Here is a 17,764-nt window from a genome sequence, read left to right as displayed (position 1 = left end):
CAGCTGACAGACAGCTCCAACTCAGCTCAAACTTATAGAGTTGTATTTAAAGCATAGAAACGTTCTCACAGCTCAATTTAACAGCGCCAACACAAGCAGTTTGATCACAAGTGCAATCAGTACTGAATGCGATGGCAGACTGCGCACTGCGGGCAGTTGACGAAGTCAGGAAGAAATTGAAAGATCTTCCGACGCATTAGCCTTGTACCAAGACGCTGATTACATTACACTGCATTACATTGCTGATGCGTCTATTTACAGCACATATCGATCGATATTTTTGGAGAAGATTCCGGCCGCATCACGCGCAGATCAAGATGAGACAGCTGTCAGTGAGTAGCTACGCATTTGGGTGTAACTTTTACGCCTGCTCCATACACAGACGCAGCGCATACAGGGTGCACTAGTCATAAAATTAAGTTAGTCGTAACTTTGAGTTCTACATCGGACGTAGCGTGTAAACCTAGGCGTACGCCCAGCTGGTGCACTCGGCTGATCTTGTCACAAGTCCGAGTCGAGTTTCGAGTCATTTTCTTCCAAGTCCGAGTCGAGTTTCAAGTATTTACCTTCCAAGTCCGAGTCGAGTCGGAAGTCGTCAAATTTGCGACTCGAGTCGACTCGAGTCCGAGTCCCTATGACTCGAGTCCAATTGTCTGCTAACCCTTTATTAAAGAACTTAGAGTTAGAGCAGTGAAACACGCAGACTAACCCTTTATTAAAGAACTTAGAGTTAGAGCAGTGAAACACACAGACTAACCCTTTATTAAAGAACTTAGAGTTAGAGCAGTGAAACACACAGACTAACCCTTTATTAAAGAACTTAGAGTTAGAGCAGTGAAACACGCAGACTAACCCTTTATTAAAGAACTTAGTGTTAGAGCAGTGAAACATGCAGACTAACCCTTTATTAAAGAACTTAGAGTTAGAGCAGTGAAACACACAGACTAACCCTTTATTAAAGAACTTAGAGTTAGAGCAGTGAAACACGCAGACTAACCCTTTATTAAAGAACTTAGAGTTAGAGCAGTGAAACACGCAGACTAACCCTTTATTAAAGAACTTAGTGTTAGAGCAGTGAAACATGCAGACTAACCCTTTATTAAAGAACTTAGAGTTAGAGCAGTGAAACACACAGACTAACCCTTTATTAAAGAACTTAGTGTTAGAGCAGTGAAACACGCAGACTAACCCTTTATTAAAGAACTTAGTGTTAGAGCAGTGAAACATGCAGACTAACCCTTTATTAAAGAACTTAGAGTTAGAGCAGTGAAACACACAGACTAACCCTTTATTAAAGAACTTAGTGTTAGAGCAGTGAAACACACAGACTAACCCTTTATTAAAGAACTTAGAGTTAGAGCAGTGAAACACGCAGACTAACCCTTTATTAAAGAACTTAGAGTTAGAGCAGTGAAACACGCAGACTAACCCTTTATTAAAGAACTTAGAGTTAGAGCAGTGAAACACGCAGACTAACCCTTTATTAAAGAACTTAGAGTTAGAGCAGTGAAACACACAGACTAACCCTTTATTAAAGAACTTAGAGTTAGAGCAGTGAAACACGCAGACTAACCCTTTATTAAAGAACTTAGAGTTAGAGCAGTGAAACACGCAGACTAACCCTTTATTAAAGAACTTAGTGTTAGAGCAGTGAAACATGCAGACTAATCCTTTATTAAAGAACTTAGAGTTAGAGCAGTGAAACATGCAGACTAATCCTTTATTAAAGAACTTAGAGTTAGAGCAGTGAAACACACAGACTAATCCTTTATTAAAGAACTTAGAGTTAGAGCAGTGAAACATGCAGACTAATCCTTTATTAAAGAACTTAGAGTTAGAGCAGTGAAACACACAGACTAACCCTTTATTAAAGAACTTAGAGTTAGAGCAGTGAAACACGCAGACTAACCCTTTATTAAAGAACTTAGTGTTAGAGCAGTGAAACATGCAGACTAATCCTTTATTAAAGAACTTAGAGTTAGAGCAGTGAAACACACAGACTAACCCTTTATTAAAGAACTTAGAGTTAGAGCAGTGAAACACGCAGACTAACCCTTTATTAAAGAACTTAGTGTTAGAGCAGTGAAACATGCAGACTAACCCTTTATTAAAGAACTTAGAGTTAGAGCAGTGAAACACACAGACTAACCCTTTATTAAAGAACTTAGAGTTAGAGCAGTGAAACATGCAGACTAATCCTTTATTAAAGAACTTAGAGTTAGAGCAGTGAAACACGCAGACTAATCCTTTATTAAAGAACTTAGAGTTAGAGCAGTGAAACACACAGACTAACCCTTTATTAAAGAACTTCGAGTTAGAGCAGTGAAACACACAGACTAACCCTTTATTAAAGAACTTAGAGTTAGAGCAGTGAAACACACAGACTAACCCTTTATTAAAGAACTTAGAGTTAGAGCAGTGAAACACACAGACTAACCCTTTATTAAAGAACTTAGAGTTAGAGCAGTGAAACACACAGACTAATCCTTTATTAAAGAACTTAGAGTTAGAGCAGTGAAACACACAGACTAATCCTTTATTAAAGAACTTAGAGTTAGAGCAGTGAAACACACAGACTAACCCTTTATTAAAGAACTTAGTGTTAGAGCAGTGAAACACACAGACTAACCCTTTATTAAAGAACTTAGAGTTAGAGCAGTGAAACATGCAGACTAATCCTTTATTAACTCATTCACCGCCAATGACGTCTTTGACGTGTTATCAGAAATAGCCCTCCCCGCCAATGACGTGTTTGACGTGTTTTTGTTTTTATTACTGCAGGGCGTAGTTTAAACACTTCCCCAGCCTGTCACATGGTATCAGGTCCCTAGCATCTAAGACAACACGTGAACAAACACATACCGCAGCTGTTGTTTTGAAATTGAGCAAGAGGAAAAGCAGAAAACTGGTAACGCTTCCTTGTGCAGACAGGAGAAACGCCATTGAAACGCGCCTCGGCGCGCTGCACGAGCTGGAGTCGCCTTCCTCTGTGCCAGCCGGGAGAAAGTAATCAAGAGATGTGTTTGATCATCGGAGGAATGAGGAAATGATCGATCAGTTTGCGAGGGCGGTGAGGACGTGTTGAATAGCCGAGGGGAAAACGGGAACGATCAGATAGCAGCAGGGAGGATATGACAGGGAGACATGGACGAGGACGGGTGCAAAATAAACACACAACAGCAAGGCACAAGGCAGAAGCGGCATTCACAGCAGCCCGCTGTCCTTTCTCAAGAGCTATTCAGTTCATGAAATCGCTGGGCTGCGTGCCCTCCAGTGTTGCTCCTGGCCAATCCCAGCGCCACAGGGCGTGGTTATTGCTTATCCTATGTGGGGTTAGAAATCTAAAAGGGGGATCGGGGATCGTGTGTGTGTGTGTGTGTGTGTGTGTGTGTGTGTGTGTGTGTCTGTCTGTCTGTCTGTCTGTCTGTCTGTCTGTCTGTCTGTCTGTCTGTCGGTGTGTCTGTCTGTCTGTCTGCACACTCACACCGAGTAAACTGTATTGTTGAATGTAAAAAAAAAGCACTTCATGTGTATATATATATATATATATATATTTTTTTTTTGTCATTTGTGTCCTAACGAATAATATTTACATGTCTGATGTCAATACAGTTCAAAATAAAAGAATTGAGAGTGAGTTCTTCCTGAGATTGTGCCCTTTTACAAAAATTGCCTTTTCTCCTGTTTTTTTTCTCAGGGAGAACTTTTGGGGGAAAACAGGGTGTATATAAATGGCTATAAGTAGAGTACAGAACATGCTAAAAGCTCACTTTTTTTTTCCTGGTGAACCCAGAGACGTACATCTTCATTTTGAGGTATTGCAAATCACTCTGGTGCTAATAGATAATTTACTGTGGGTCTTGAAAGATGACCAACAATTATGAAAATCTTTGGCCTGTGCTAAATATTGGCAGTCCTAAACTGGCGGTGAATGAGTTAAAGAACTTAGAGTTAGAGCAGTGAAACACGCAGACTAATCCTTTATTAAAGAACTTAGAGTTAGAGCAGTGAAACATGCAGACTAACCCTTTATTAAAGAACTTAGAGTTAGAGCAGTGAAACACGCAGACTAACCCTTTATTAAAGAACTTAAAGTTAGAGCAGTGAAACACGCAGACTAATCCTTTATTAAAGAACTTAGAGTTAGAGCAGTGAAACATGCAGACTAATCCTTTATTAAAGAACTTAGTGTTAGAGCAGTGAAACACACAGACTAACCCTTTATTAAAGAACTTAGAGTTAGAGCAGTGAAACACACAGACTAACCCTTTATTAAAGAACTTAGAGTTAGAGCAGTGAAACACGCAGACTAACCCTTTATTAAAGAACTTAGAGTTAGAGCAGTGAAACACGCAGACTAACCCTTTATTAAAGAACTTAGTGTTAGAGCAGTGAAACATGCAGACTAACCCTTTATTAAAGAACTTAGAGTTAGAGCAGTGAAACACGCAGACTAACCCTTTATTAAAGAACTTAGAGTTAGAGCAGTGAAACACGCAGACTAATCCTTTATTAAAGAACTTAGAGTTAGAGCAGTGAAACACACAGACTAACCCTTTATTAAAGAACTTAGAGTTAGAGCAGTGAAACATGCAGACTAATCCTTTATTAAAGAACTTAGAGTTAGAGCAGTGAAACACACAGACTAATCCTTTATTAAAGAACTTAGAGTTAGAGCAGTGAAACACGCAGACTAACCCTTTATTAAAGAACTTAGAGTTAGAGCAGTGAAACATGCAGACTAATCCTTTATTAAAGAACTTAGAGTTAGAGCAGTGAAACACACAGACTAACCCTTTATTAAAGAACTTAGAGTTAGAGCAGTGAAACACGCAGACTAATCCTTTATTAAAGAACTTAGAGTTAGAGCAGTGAAACATGCAGACTAATCCTTTATTAAAGAACTTAGAGTTAGAGCAGTGAAACACACAGACTAACCCTTTATTAAAGAACTTAGAGTTAGAGCAGTGAAACACGCAGACTAACCCTTTATTAAAGAACTTAGAGTTAGAGCAGTGAAACATGCAGACTAATCCTTTATTAAAGAACTTAGAGTTAGAGCAGTGAAACACACAGACTAACCCTTTATTAAAGAACTTAGAGTTAGAGCAGTGAAACATGCAGACTAACCCTTTATTAAAGAACTTAGAGTTAGAGCAGTGAAACATGCAGACTAACCCTTTATTAAATAACTTAGTGTTAGAGCAGTGAAACACACAGACTAATCCTTTATTAAAGAACTTAGAGTTAGAGCAGTGAAACATGCAGACTAACCCTTTATTAAAGAACTTAGAGTTAGAGCAGTGAAACACACAGACTAATCCTTTATTAAATAACTTAGAGTTAGAGCAGTGAAACACGCAGACTAATCCTTTATTAAAGAACTTAGAGTTAGAGCAGTGAAACACACAGACTAATCCTTTATTAAAGAACTTAGAGTTAGAGCAGTGAAACACACAGACTAATCCTTTATTAAAGAACTTAGTGTTAGAGCAGTGAAACATGCAGACTAACCCTTTATTAAAGAACTTAGAGTTAGAGCAGTGAAACACGCAGACTAACCCTTTATTAAAGAACTTAGAGTTAGAGCAGTGAAACATGCAGACTAATCCTTTATTAAAGAACTTAGAGTTAGAGCAGTGAAACACACAGACTAACCCTTTATTAAAGAACTTAGAGTTAGAGCAGTGAAACACGCAGACTAATCCTTTATTAAAGAACTTAGAGTTAGAGCAGTGAAACATGCAGACTAATCCTTTATTAAAGAACTTAGAGTTAGAGCAGTGAAACATGCAGACTAATCCTTTATTAAAGAACTTAGAGTTAGAGCAGTGAAACACGCAGACTAATCCTTTATTAAAGAACTTAGAGTTAGAGCAGTGAAACACGCAGACTAACCCTTTATTAAAGAACTTAGAGTTAGAGCAGTGAAACACGCAGACTAACCCTTTATTAAAGAACTTAGAGTTAGAGCAGTGAAACACACAGACTAACCCTTTATTAAAGAACTTAGAGTTAGAGCAGTGAAACATGCAGACTAATCCTTTATTAAAGAACTTAGAGTTAGAGCAGTGAAACACACAGACTAATCCTTTATTAAAGAACTTAGAGTTAGAGCAGTGAAACACGCAGACTAATCCTTTATTAAAGAACTTAGAGTTAGAGCAGTGAAACACACAGACTAATCCTTTATTAAAGAACTTAGTGTTAGAGCAGTGAAACATGCAGACTAATCCTTTATTAAAGAACTTAGAGTTAGAGCAGTGAAACACACAGACTAACCCTTTATTAAAGAACTTAGAGTTAGAGCAGTGAAACACGCAGACTAATCCTTTATTAAAGAACTTAGAGTTAGAGCAGTGAAACACGCAGACTAATCCTTTATTAAAGAACTTAGAGTTAGAGCAGTGAAACATGCAGACTAATCCTTTATTAAAGAACTTAGAGTTAGAGCAGTGAAACACACAGACTAATCCTTTATTAAAGAACTTAGAGTTAGAGCAGTGAAACATGCAGACTAATCCTTTATTAAAGAACTTAGAGTTAGAGCAGTGAAACACACAGACTAACCCTTTATTAAAGAACTTAGAGTTAGAGCAGTGAAACACACAGACTAACCCTTTATTAAAGAACTTAGAGTTAGAGCAGTGAAACATGCAGACTAATCCTTTATTAAAGAACTTAGAGTTAGAGCATTGAAACACACAGACTAACCCTTTATTAAAGAACTTAGAGTTAGAGCAGTGAAACACGCAGACTAATCCTTTATTAAAGAACTTAGAGTTAGAGCAGTGAAACATGCAGACTAATCCTTTATTAAAGAACTTAGAGTTAGAGCAGTGAAACACGCAGACTAATCCTTTATTAAAGAACTTAGAGTTAGAGCAGTGAAACACGCAGACTAACCCTTTATTAAAGAACTTAGAGTTAGAGCAGTGAAACACGCAGACTAATCCTTTATTAAAGAACTTAGAGTTAGAGCAGTGAAACACACAGACTAACCCTTTATTAAAGAACTTAGTGTTAGAGCAGTGAAACACACAGACTAACCCTTTATTAAAGAACTTAGAGTTAGAGCAGTGAAACACACAGACTAATCCTTTATTAAAGAACTTAGTGTTAGAGCAGTGAAACATGCAGACTAACCCTTTATTAAATAACTTAGAGTTAGAGCAGTGAAACACACAGACTAATCCTTTATTAAAGAACTTAGAGTTAGAGCAGTGAAACACACAGACTAACCCTTTATTAAAGAACTTAGAGTTAGAGCAGTGAAACACACAGACTAACCCTTTATTAAAGAACTTAGAGTTAGAGCAGTGAAACACACAGACTAATCCTTTATTAAAGAACTTAGAGTTAGAGCAGTGAAACACACAGACTAACCCTTTATTAAAGAACTTAGTGTTAGAGCAGTGAAACATGCAGACTAACCCTTTATTAAAGAACTTAGTGTTAGAGCAGTGAAACACACAGACTAACCCTTTATTAAAGAACTTAGAGTTAGAGCAGTGAAACACGCAGACTAACCCTTTATTAAAGAACTTAGAGTTAGAGCAGTGAAACACACAGACTAATCCTTTATTAAAGAACTTAGAGTTAGAGCAGTGAAACACACAGACTAATCCTTTATTAAAGAACTTAGAGTTAGAGCAGTGAAACACACAGACTAACCCTTTATTAAAGAACTTAGTGTTAGAGCAGTGAAACATGCAGACTAACCCTTTATTAAAGAACTTAGTGTTAGATCAGTGAAACACGCAGACTAACCCTTTATTAAAGAACTTAGAGTTAGAGCAGTGAAACACGCAGACTAACCCTTTATTAAAGAACTTAGAGTTAGAGCAGTGAAACATGCAGACTAATCCTTTATTAAAGAACTTAGAGTTAGAGCAGTGAAACACGCAGACTAATCCTTTATTAAAGAACTTAGAGTTAGAGCAGTGAAACACACAGACTAACCCTTTATTAAAGAACTTAGAGTTAGAGCAGTGAAACATGCAGACTAACCCTTTATTAAAGAACTTAGTGTTAGAGCAGTGAAACACACAGACTAACCCTTTATTAAGTAACTTAGAGTTAGAGCAGTGAAACACACAGACTAATCCTTTATTAAATAACTTAGAGTTAGAGCAGTGAAACACACAGACTAACCCTTTATTAAAGAACTTAGAGTTAGAGCAGTGAAACATGCAGACTAATCCTTTATTAAAGAACTTAGAGTTAGAGCAGTGAAACATGCAGACTAACCCTTTATTAAAGAACTTAGAGTTAGAGCAGTGAAACACACAGACTAACCCTTTATTAAAGAACTTAGAGTTAGAGCAGTGAAACACGCAGACTAACCCTTTATTAAAGAACTTAGAGTTAGAGCAGTGAAACACGCAGACTAACCCTTTATTAAAGAACTTAGAGTTAGAGCAGTGAAACATGCAGACTAATCCTTTATTAAAGAACTTAGAGTTAGAGCAGTGAAACACACAGACTAACCCTTTATTAAAGAACTTAGAGTTAGAGCAGTGAAACATGCAGACTAACCCTTTATTAAAGAACTTAGTGTTAGAGCAGTGAAACACACAGACTAACCCTTTATTAAGTAACTTAGAGTTAGAGCAGTGAAACACACAGACTAACCCTTTATTAAACAACTCACACACACGCACACGTACACACAGTCTGAAGCGCCTGCAGCTGCTGCACTCTCTACTATAGCCTACATGGTGGTCGAGTAAAGAAACGCTTCAAATGAGCTAGCCTGTGTGCTCTCAAAACAAACATTTTGGAAGGATTATTCACTGTAGTTATATTTTGAAGTGTCCATAAACAAATGCACTGCAGATTTTCTGTTAATGAGCTGTGATCTGTTTGTCAAATTTACTGCAACGTGACCAATTGAGAGCGCATGACGTAAAAGAAATGGGAAAGTATAAGAACTTTCTGTACTACAGAAGCCTACCTGCTACCTGCTACCTGCTACCTGCTACCTGCTACCTCCTTTTGAAGACCTTGGATGAATAAAGAAAGAGGAGTTTGTAACACCGACGAAGCAGGAAGAACTCCTAACGACATGAAAGCAGCATGCTGCATGTAGAGCAGTAAAACGGTCATGCACGAGCACGTGTGTGTGTGTGTGTGTGTGTGTGTGTGTGTGTGTGTGTGTGTGTGTGTGTGTGTGTGTGAGTGAAAGAGAGAAAGAGAAAGAGAGGGGGGAGAGAGACAGAGTTTGGACACCTTGGAGAGCTCTGCTGCGCTCATCCTGAGTCCGGAGACATACCACATTAAATTGGCCCGTTTGCAGGCTGCTGGGTTGGGTTTGGCATAAAAAAAACATCCAACCAATACCGAAGCCTGGTCCCTCCAAACCTGCAGGTGCAGCTGCTGATCTCGTCGCAGGATGTGGAGAACTACAAGCTGATCAAGGCCGACCTGGACCGCCTCCGCACCCTGGTGGAGAAGTCTGAACTGTGGGTGGAGAAGAAGGGAGCCGGAGGAGGAGACGGCAAGAAGGACAAGAAAGACAAGAAGGAGAAAGGAGAGGTGAGGTGTGTGTGTGTGCGTGCGTGTGTGTGTGTGCGTATGCGTGTGTGTGCGCGTGTGTGTGTGTGTGTGTGTGTGTGTGGACCATTCAGCTGCTGAGAAAATGACAAAAATCTTTCTTTCAGATTGGAGTTAAAACATTCTGCTCGTGCGTTTAGCAGCATCTTAAACAGAAAACATGCTATAGCGCCAAAGCCCGCGCCAAAGCCCGCGCCGCGGCTGGCGCGCCTCCCGGCGCAGATGGCATGCAGCTCCCCGAAAATGTGACTTGGCGCAGCCGACGTGAACAGCGCAAATAATGCAGATGGGGAGATAACAGGAGAGAGTGAAAGCGATTATGAAGTATATGCACAACATTCTCTCCTTGGGCTAACTTCTAGTCTCGTCAAGCTGACCTCCAAGTATAAATAGGTCTAGCTGCTGTTGGCAAGGCGAGGCTGACTGTAGCATCTTTTCACATTACAGTACCGCCATTTTCCCACAAATTTGAGTGCTTAAAGGGATAGTTCTGATTTTTGGAACCCTAGCCCTATTTGCTACTCACCAACAAGGATGATGTTGATTGGTCGATTGCTTGCTCATGCTCTTCCTCATAGCTCCAGACAGTTAGCCGCAAACCAATACAAGGTCACCTTGGTGACATCACCTGGCTGGCACGAGATCAGCCAATGGCAGATGGCAATTCCAGTAGCATGCTTTTTGCCATTAGATGTTAGTTTTTTACATGATACTGTACCTGTACTGTACTGTATCAGTACTGTATCATGTCAACATGACACTGTATCATGTCAACATGACAGGTGATGTCATGTTGTCATGATACAGTGTCATGTTGACAGGTACAGTACTGATAGAGTACAGTACAGGTACAGTATCATGTTGACATGATACAGTACTGATACAGTACAGGACAGGACAGTACAGGACAGGACAGGTACAGTACAGGTACAGTATCATGTAAAAAACTAACATCTAATGGCAAAAAGCATGCTACTGGAATTGCCATCTGCCATTGGCTGATCTCGTGCCAGCCAGGTGATGTCACCAAAGATCAGCAGTAACTGAACGCCAACGCTCAAACCAGCACCAGAGATACATTGCTTGATTAACCAAGATTAACCAATTCATTATTATTTATTAACATCATTGATTCAAGATAAAAGCTGTGTTGAACGCATTTCACTCCTGTTTGTTGTGCTGGTGTGGGTTTGTGCTGGTGTGGGTTTGTGCTGGTGTGGGTTTGTGCTGGTGTGGGTTTGTGCTGGTGGCTCAGTTGGCTCAGCTGCATGTTTCTTTGCACGGCATCTCCTCCACACCTTTCTGCCTCTTATCTACTTTCAAATAAAGGCACAATGCCCCTAAAATAATCTCACATAATCACAATGGTATGTTGTAGGGATGGGACGATATTTGAAATTCTCCTACATCACAATATATCGTGGGACAGAAAAATTCACATTTTCTTCTGCTGTAGTAATCACAAATGAGTTCCACAAGCTCTCCATCCAAAGTATAGTATTGTCACTTTCTAATGACATGCTTTAATTGTTGTGTACATTCTAGCAGCCATTGACATAGGCTATGGCAGATGTGTGTCTGCCAAATAAGCATAATTCTTCAGTCGGACGTTGTTATCGTTGAACTTTTATTTATTATTACATCATATCGTGGTTGCATCAAATCGTATAATAAGCATATCGTCCCATCCCTAGAGTGTTCCTGGCATTTAATAAAAGTGATAAGCCCTATCTATACACGCTTCCATCACATATCAAACTACTGTATTTAACACAATACTAACAGAGGGTTTTACGACTAACAGAGCTTCTTAGCTGTTCTGACATATCTGGAAGCCACAGCCTCCATTGGCTTATTGCTTAAGGTTGCTGATGTATCGCATTAAAATCATTTGATATATAGTTTGATATGTGATAGAAGTGTGGATAACCTGGAGTATCCCGAGAGAGCTACATCTGCTGTTACCCTCTGCGTTCTGCAGGGGGCACCAGAGGAAACCACACCCAAGAAGGACAAAGTGGAGAAGGGCAACGAGAACTACCGGCAAGTCAAAGAGGTAACAGAGCGGTGATCCATCCTGCTGTTTTTATCGAGTCTTTGGTGCTAAATGTTCATGGCTCTGGTGTTTCTGCAGTGGACTTTCCCAGGTAGCACCTGTCAATCAAACAGTGTGGGCGGAGCTTGGATTGTCTCTGTTGCTGTGGTTTGAGGTTCTCTTCTCTCGGTCTGTTCAGTCATGGTGGCTCCCACTGCTCACGCCAGCTACACAGCTTTACTTCTGTTTACCCAACAAATCTCATTTGGCCACTAGGGGGGATGACTACAATTAACTGTTTACTTTTTAAATAACAACTGTTACATTATGTACCACTAATCATTTTAATTTATGTCAGTATTGTACTACTGTACATACCTGTTTTCCCATGACTATTCCTGAGGAAGATACCACTACTGTATTTAAGTTGTCTACCAATATTCTTGTTATTATATTTATTTTGTCTTCAGGTAAATACTTATTCATACTACACCGCTTCATTGCATTGCAGAGCTTATAATTACTAAGTAATTACTATGCAAATGTGTTTTTTATTTTAACCACTAACTACAGTATTCCCGCTTCTTACTTACTGCCCTTTACTTTTTTACTTATATTACATTTGACTTATAATGGCTCATTTCCACCACATATAACAGCACAGTACAGCTCTACTCGATCTGGTTTACTTGCCTCCGCCCACACCTGGTCGTCATAGCGACCGCATATCTGCCCTCCGCCCATAGCCAAAGTAGGCTATAAGTATAACGTTAAAATTAAATCCATACACAGAACTTTTAAACTGATTATGAAATACTGGTGCCTCTAAATGACCTACAGTGTACATGGGCAAATGTGACAATCGGCCAGGAGAATGGATATCACTTTGTTGTTAGTCAAACTCACATGCATGCACTGCGCGGGGACGGGAGAGGCGCTACGGGGAGAACCCCTGCGGCAACTCAACAGGCAAGACCGCGGCTTCGCCTGCGGCCTAGCGGAGCCAACTACAAAGGGCTTCCCGAGGAGCGGACTTTTTTCTCTCTCAAAACAATTGAAAACCACCGCATGTTAAAGCTGAGCAAGGAGATCGATTTTATTTCACCAGAGCCGAAGGCAGCAACACAAAAGAAATAACTTCTGGAAATAACAGAAGAGAAGGTAAGCCCCACTAAACTGGTATCCAGCATTGACAGTAGATGCCTACAGTAAACACGATTCTGCCTGACCAATCAGTCGTCTGCAGTGTTTTCACGTCACCGTATGGTACCGGGTCCACAGCGCTGGAACCTCAACAAAGCAGGGACCAAAAGCATCACGACTCAACCCCGACTCAACCCGGGCTGTCCACGTTTTTGATCGGTGGAATGAGACAAAAAAGCGAGACGAGCTGTGCGGGGCCGCGTTGATACCAGCGGTGGAAATGGGCCATAAGTAAAAAGGCAACTTTACAAGTAAAATAACTCAATATTATTACTATTGACTAAAGTTGAGTTGGTTCTGAGTCATTACAGGTCAAAGATGTTACATTCTTATCAGTATATTATGACAATAAACATGAAACGTGAACTTGAAACAAACCAGACAAATGAAACGCATCACTTCCAGGAAAGCTACCAAACAGACGGTCTGTTGCCATCTTGGCGATTTTATTTCTTAAAGTGACAAATTGTGAGACTTTTTTCAGGTTGAGGGAGGGATTTTTTTTTTTGTATTTGACAAATTGGTCACTAATGACAATTTGTACTACTTGCCTGTCTAATCCAAAGAGGGCTGATGCTGTGCACTTCCCATACAGCGTAGCCCCTCCCCCTGCTATGGGCGGGAAGGAAGTGTAGCCCCTCCCCCTGCTATGGGCGGGAATGAAGTGAAGCCCCTCCCCCTGCTATGGGCGGGAAGGAAGCGAAGCAAATACTGTATGTTAATATGTTAATTAGCGCATGATGTTATCTGGCGATTTCTAGCAACTTTTTGAACAGCCAATACTTTCCATGGAAGAAGGTTGGCATCATGAACTTCTTCCATGAACTGGATATAGGATGAATCACAACGGTGTTATATCAATGACTATAAAGGGCAGCAAAAGGGACATTAATTGATATTCTATTTCTGTGAACCTTTTTATATTCTTTATATATTAGTTGTTTATATCTCATATATTTGTTCTTATTACATATGACTTGAGCACCAATCACTCAAGTCAATTTCCTTGTATGTGTAAAAAACATACCATCGCGAATAAAACAATTCTGATTCTGATATGAAATTGTCACATTATTACTGAAATCTGTCTCTTTTCTATTGTAATGTGAACGCCCCTCGCTCTCCATCACACTCTGTGCTATAGATCTTGGAGCGGCTCAATAAGATGTGCAGCAGTGGCGTGTGGAAGAAGCAGCAGAGGCTTCTGAAGAACATGGGAGCTCATAAAGTCATGCTGGACCTGCTGCAGGTCTCCTACGACCAGGTGAGACAGGTCTCCTAGGACCAGGTGAGACAGGTTCTTATGATCAGGTGGGATAGGTCTCCTACAAACAAACACCAAAACAAAACGTTTGAACAGAACCGCTTTGGTTTGCCTTCAAGTCTCTGGAACGCAACTGGTACGGAGCCCACAAGGGTCATGGCGAGATTATCGTTATTATATATTAGGCATCTCACGCGCTACATGCGCTCGATTCCTAGGCTTAGAGATATAATTAAATTAAATTAAATATAAACTTAATGAATTAGTTAATTAAATCAATCATATTGCTCTCTATCTATCTCTATCTCACTCCAGAACGATGTGAAGATGCAGGAGATCATCCGCTACACTCACCTGTTCCTCCAGAAGTTCTGCATGGGGAACCAGGAGAACCAGGCTCTGCTGCACAAGAACCTCAACCTGTTCCTCAACCCTGGAGTGAGATAACATCTATCTATAGCCTCTTTTACACAGCCTGTGAAAGCATCATTACGCCTCCCCTCCTCGTTTAAAAGTCACAAGAACAGAATGGAGAGTCATTTTGTTACGTCTTTGGAGGCAGTATCAGTATTCCACCACTGGAGGCAGTATCAGTATTCCACCACTGGAGGCAGTATCAGTATTCCACCACTGGAGGCAGTATCAGTATCAGCCCTGAACCAACGTCTGTTTAAACAGGTAACCCGCGGGGAAACGGATCGAAGAGGGAGAATCGCTGTTTACTGCAGTCTCGTCTTTGCACGTGCCCTTCCAAAAACAACTAACATTATAGTATTTCTGTACATGTATAGCCTACTAAATAGCTTATATCCCAACAAATCCATAACTCCTTATAGGAATATTATAATAGTTTTGATGTTACGGCTGTCACAGCAATAGAAAAGGGGAAGGCATACAGTAAGTGAAAGTAAAAAAGCAGCCTATATGATCCATGACAACAGAGGCGTCTGGAGGATTCCCTCTCTGTCAGTCTCTCAGCAGGTAGGCTTGTTTGTGTGGTCTCTCTGTCAGTCTCTCAGCAGGTAGGCTTGTTTGTGTGGTCTGTCTGTCAGTCTCTCAGCAGGTAGGCTTGTTTGTGTGGTCTCTCTGTCAGTCTCTCAGCAGGTAGGCTTGTTTGTGTGGTCTGTCTGTCAGTCTCTCAGCAGGTAGGCTTGTTTGTGTGGTCTCTCTGTCAGTCTCTCAGCAGGTAGGCTTGTTTGTGTGGTCTGTCTGTCAGTCTCTCAGCAGGTAGGCTTGTTTGTGTGGTCTGTCTGTCAGTCTCTCAGCAGGTAGGCTTGTTTGTGTGGTCTGTCTGTCAGTCTCTCAGCAGGTACTGTAGGCTTGTTTGTGTGGTCTGTCAGTCTCTCAGCAGGTAGGCTTGTTTGTGTGGTCTGTCTGTTAGTCTCTCAGCAGGTAGGCTTGTTTGTGTGGTCTGATAAATCCCTCTGGAAGTCGTAGGTGAGGATATCACCTCTGATCAGCGCTAGTTCACATCTCCATGTCAACGATACAACGTCGTGGCAGAATGCCTGCTCGCGTAGTGTAAACGCATGTCTGTGTAAAAGGACTCATTGCAACAGCAATATTGCGGGATCTCTGTGCAAAACTGGCTTATCTATCTATCTATCTATCTATCTACTGTATATATATATATATATATATATATATATATATATATATATATATATATATATATATATATATATATATATATATATATATAGCCTATATATAATTGTTTAACGCACACCTACTCGTTGGTTATCCCTTACTTATACCATGGTCTGGGTGAATACTCCATTCTGATTGGCTGCAGGGTGCCCATGAATTCCTGATAATGGAATTATCCTCCCCTCTCCCCTCCCCTCCTCTTCTATCCCCTCCTCTCTCCTCTCCTCTCCTCTCATCCTCTTCTCTCCTCTCCTCTCCTCTCATCTCCCCTCCTCTTCTCTTCTCTCCTCTCCCCTCCTCTCCTCCCCTCATCTCTCCTCTCCTCTCATCGCCTCTCCTCTCCTCTCCTCTCCTCTCCTCTCCTCTCCTCTCCTCACCTCCCCTCTCTCCTCCTCTCCTCCCCTCCTCTCCTCTCCTCTCTTCTCCTCTCTTCTCCTCCCCTCTCACCTCTCCTCTCATCTCCCCTCCTCCCCTCCCCTCCTCTCCTCTCCTCTCCCCTCCTCTCCTCTCCTCTCCTCTCCTCTCCTCTCCCCTCTCCTCTCCTCTCCCCTCCTCTCTCCTCTCCTCTCAGCTCCTGGAGGCAGAGACAGTGCAGCATATCTTCAGTAATAACTACCAGCTGTGCAGTGAGATCTCGGAGGCCGTGCTGCAGCACTTCATCCACTGCCTGGCCACGCATGGCCGCCACGTCCAGTACCTCAGCTTCCTGCACACCATCATCAAGGCCGAGGGAAAGTATGTGAAGAAGTGCCAGGACATGATCATGACCGAGGTCAGTTGCTCTTAAGCTTCATTTATACTTATTAGAAAGTGTTGCTCAGCACATGGTCGCAGACGAAAAAGAAAGTGTCGCTCATGGTGTTGCATTTATACTTCAGTGAACGTTCGCCTCGGTTCAACGGTCACATGACACTCGAACGCTATAAGCAGACAGCCAAGAGAAGAGAGGGAATGGAATGCACAGTGAAACCACCTCGGAGCAAGATGTAACGTACTTGGCTGCAGCCGCATATAAACAACACACAACCACACAACTCACCTCCTCTCTCTCTGGGAAATTGGTCACGATGTTCTTTGTGATTTTCTCGAAGTCATACATGAAGGACAGGCTGATAAAAAAATAGCGGGGACACTTCATTAATTTCAATCGAGCAAAAACTGAAACAAGGAAGTCAAGCGTGTGCCGTCTATATACCCAATCAGACTTGCGCGACACACCGTGACGTAGTCAGCGAGACTAGAAATTTCACCAGGTAGCAGATACTGCTGCTCGCCGACACTTGAAAGTGTCGACTCAAGTCCTCATTTCTGTCGGCGACAGTTTCAAAAGTGTCGGCAGACAAAGCATAAATTAGGCTTTAATCTCTGTTTTATTGACTTTTATTGTTACTGTATATTATATTACCTCCACCAGGAACATTATCTTTTCAGATCCGGCCTGTTAACCTGACGCTGTTTGTTTTCACATAACTATCTGGGAATGAGTTGCTCGGGAAACCGTTTTGGGTGCAGGCACTTTAAAAAAATCATCGATGATAAAACATCTCAGCGTTTGCCATCAGATAAAAGCAAAAAGCAGTACCTACTACCTACCACTAGCTGTCTTCAACACCATCAGTACCTACCTTCACTAGCTGTCTTCAACACCATCAGTACCTACCTTCACTAGCTGTCTTCAACACCATCAGTACCTACCTTCACTAGCTGTCTTCAACACCATCAGTACCTACCTTCACTAGCTGTCTTTAACACCATCAGTACCTACCTTCACTAGCTGTCTTCAACACCATCAGTACCTACCTTCACTAGCTGTCTTCAACACCATCAGTACCTACCTTCACTAGCTGTCTTCAACACCATCAGTACCTACCTTCACTAGCTGTCTTCAACACCATCAGTACCTACCTTCACTAGCTGTCTTCAACACCATCAGTACCTACCTTCACTAGCTGTCTTCAACACCATCAGTACTAGGGATCGACCGATATGGGTTTTTCAGGGCCGATATCGATATCGATTATCGGCAATGAAAGACACCGATAACCGATATTTTGGAA

The 17,764-nt window shown here is 41.2% G+C and overlaps 1 protein-coding gene across 1 annotated transcript in view; it reads left to right on the top strand.

Annotated features, from left to right (window-relative positions):
• itpr3 (inositol 1,4,5-trisphosphate receptor, type 3) overlaps positions 1-17,764 on the top strand; it is a gene marked incomplete at its 5' end in the record, with an annotated part of 192,045 nt that overhangs the window by 101,138 nt on the left and 73,143 nt on the right. The window contains 5 exons of the mRNA XM_083657123.1: positions 9,370-9,546; positions 11,537-11,611; positions 13,938-14,057; positions 14,373-14,495; positions 16,279-16,479. Of these exons, the coding sequence (XP_083513249.1) occupies positions 9,370-9,546; positions 11,537-11,611; positions 13,938-14,057; positions 14,373-14,495; positions 16,279-16,479 (696 nt within the window). The remainder of the gene's footprint in view (positions 1-9,369; positions 9,547-11,536; positions 11,612-13,937; positions 14,058-14,372; positions 14,496-16,278; positions 16,480-17,764) is intronic.

This window comes from Poromitra crassiceps (assembly GCF_964638095.1).
Source record: "Poromitra crassiceps genome assembly, chromosome: 20".
In the NCBI taxonomy this organism is placed as follows: Eukaryota; Metazoa; Chordata; class Actinopteri; order Beryciformes; family Melamphaidae; genus Poromitra; species Poromitra crassiceps.
Note: the sequence above shows the minus strand (reverse complement) of the source record. Positions and strands in the feature narration are given on the sequence as shown.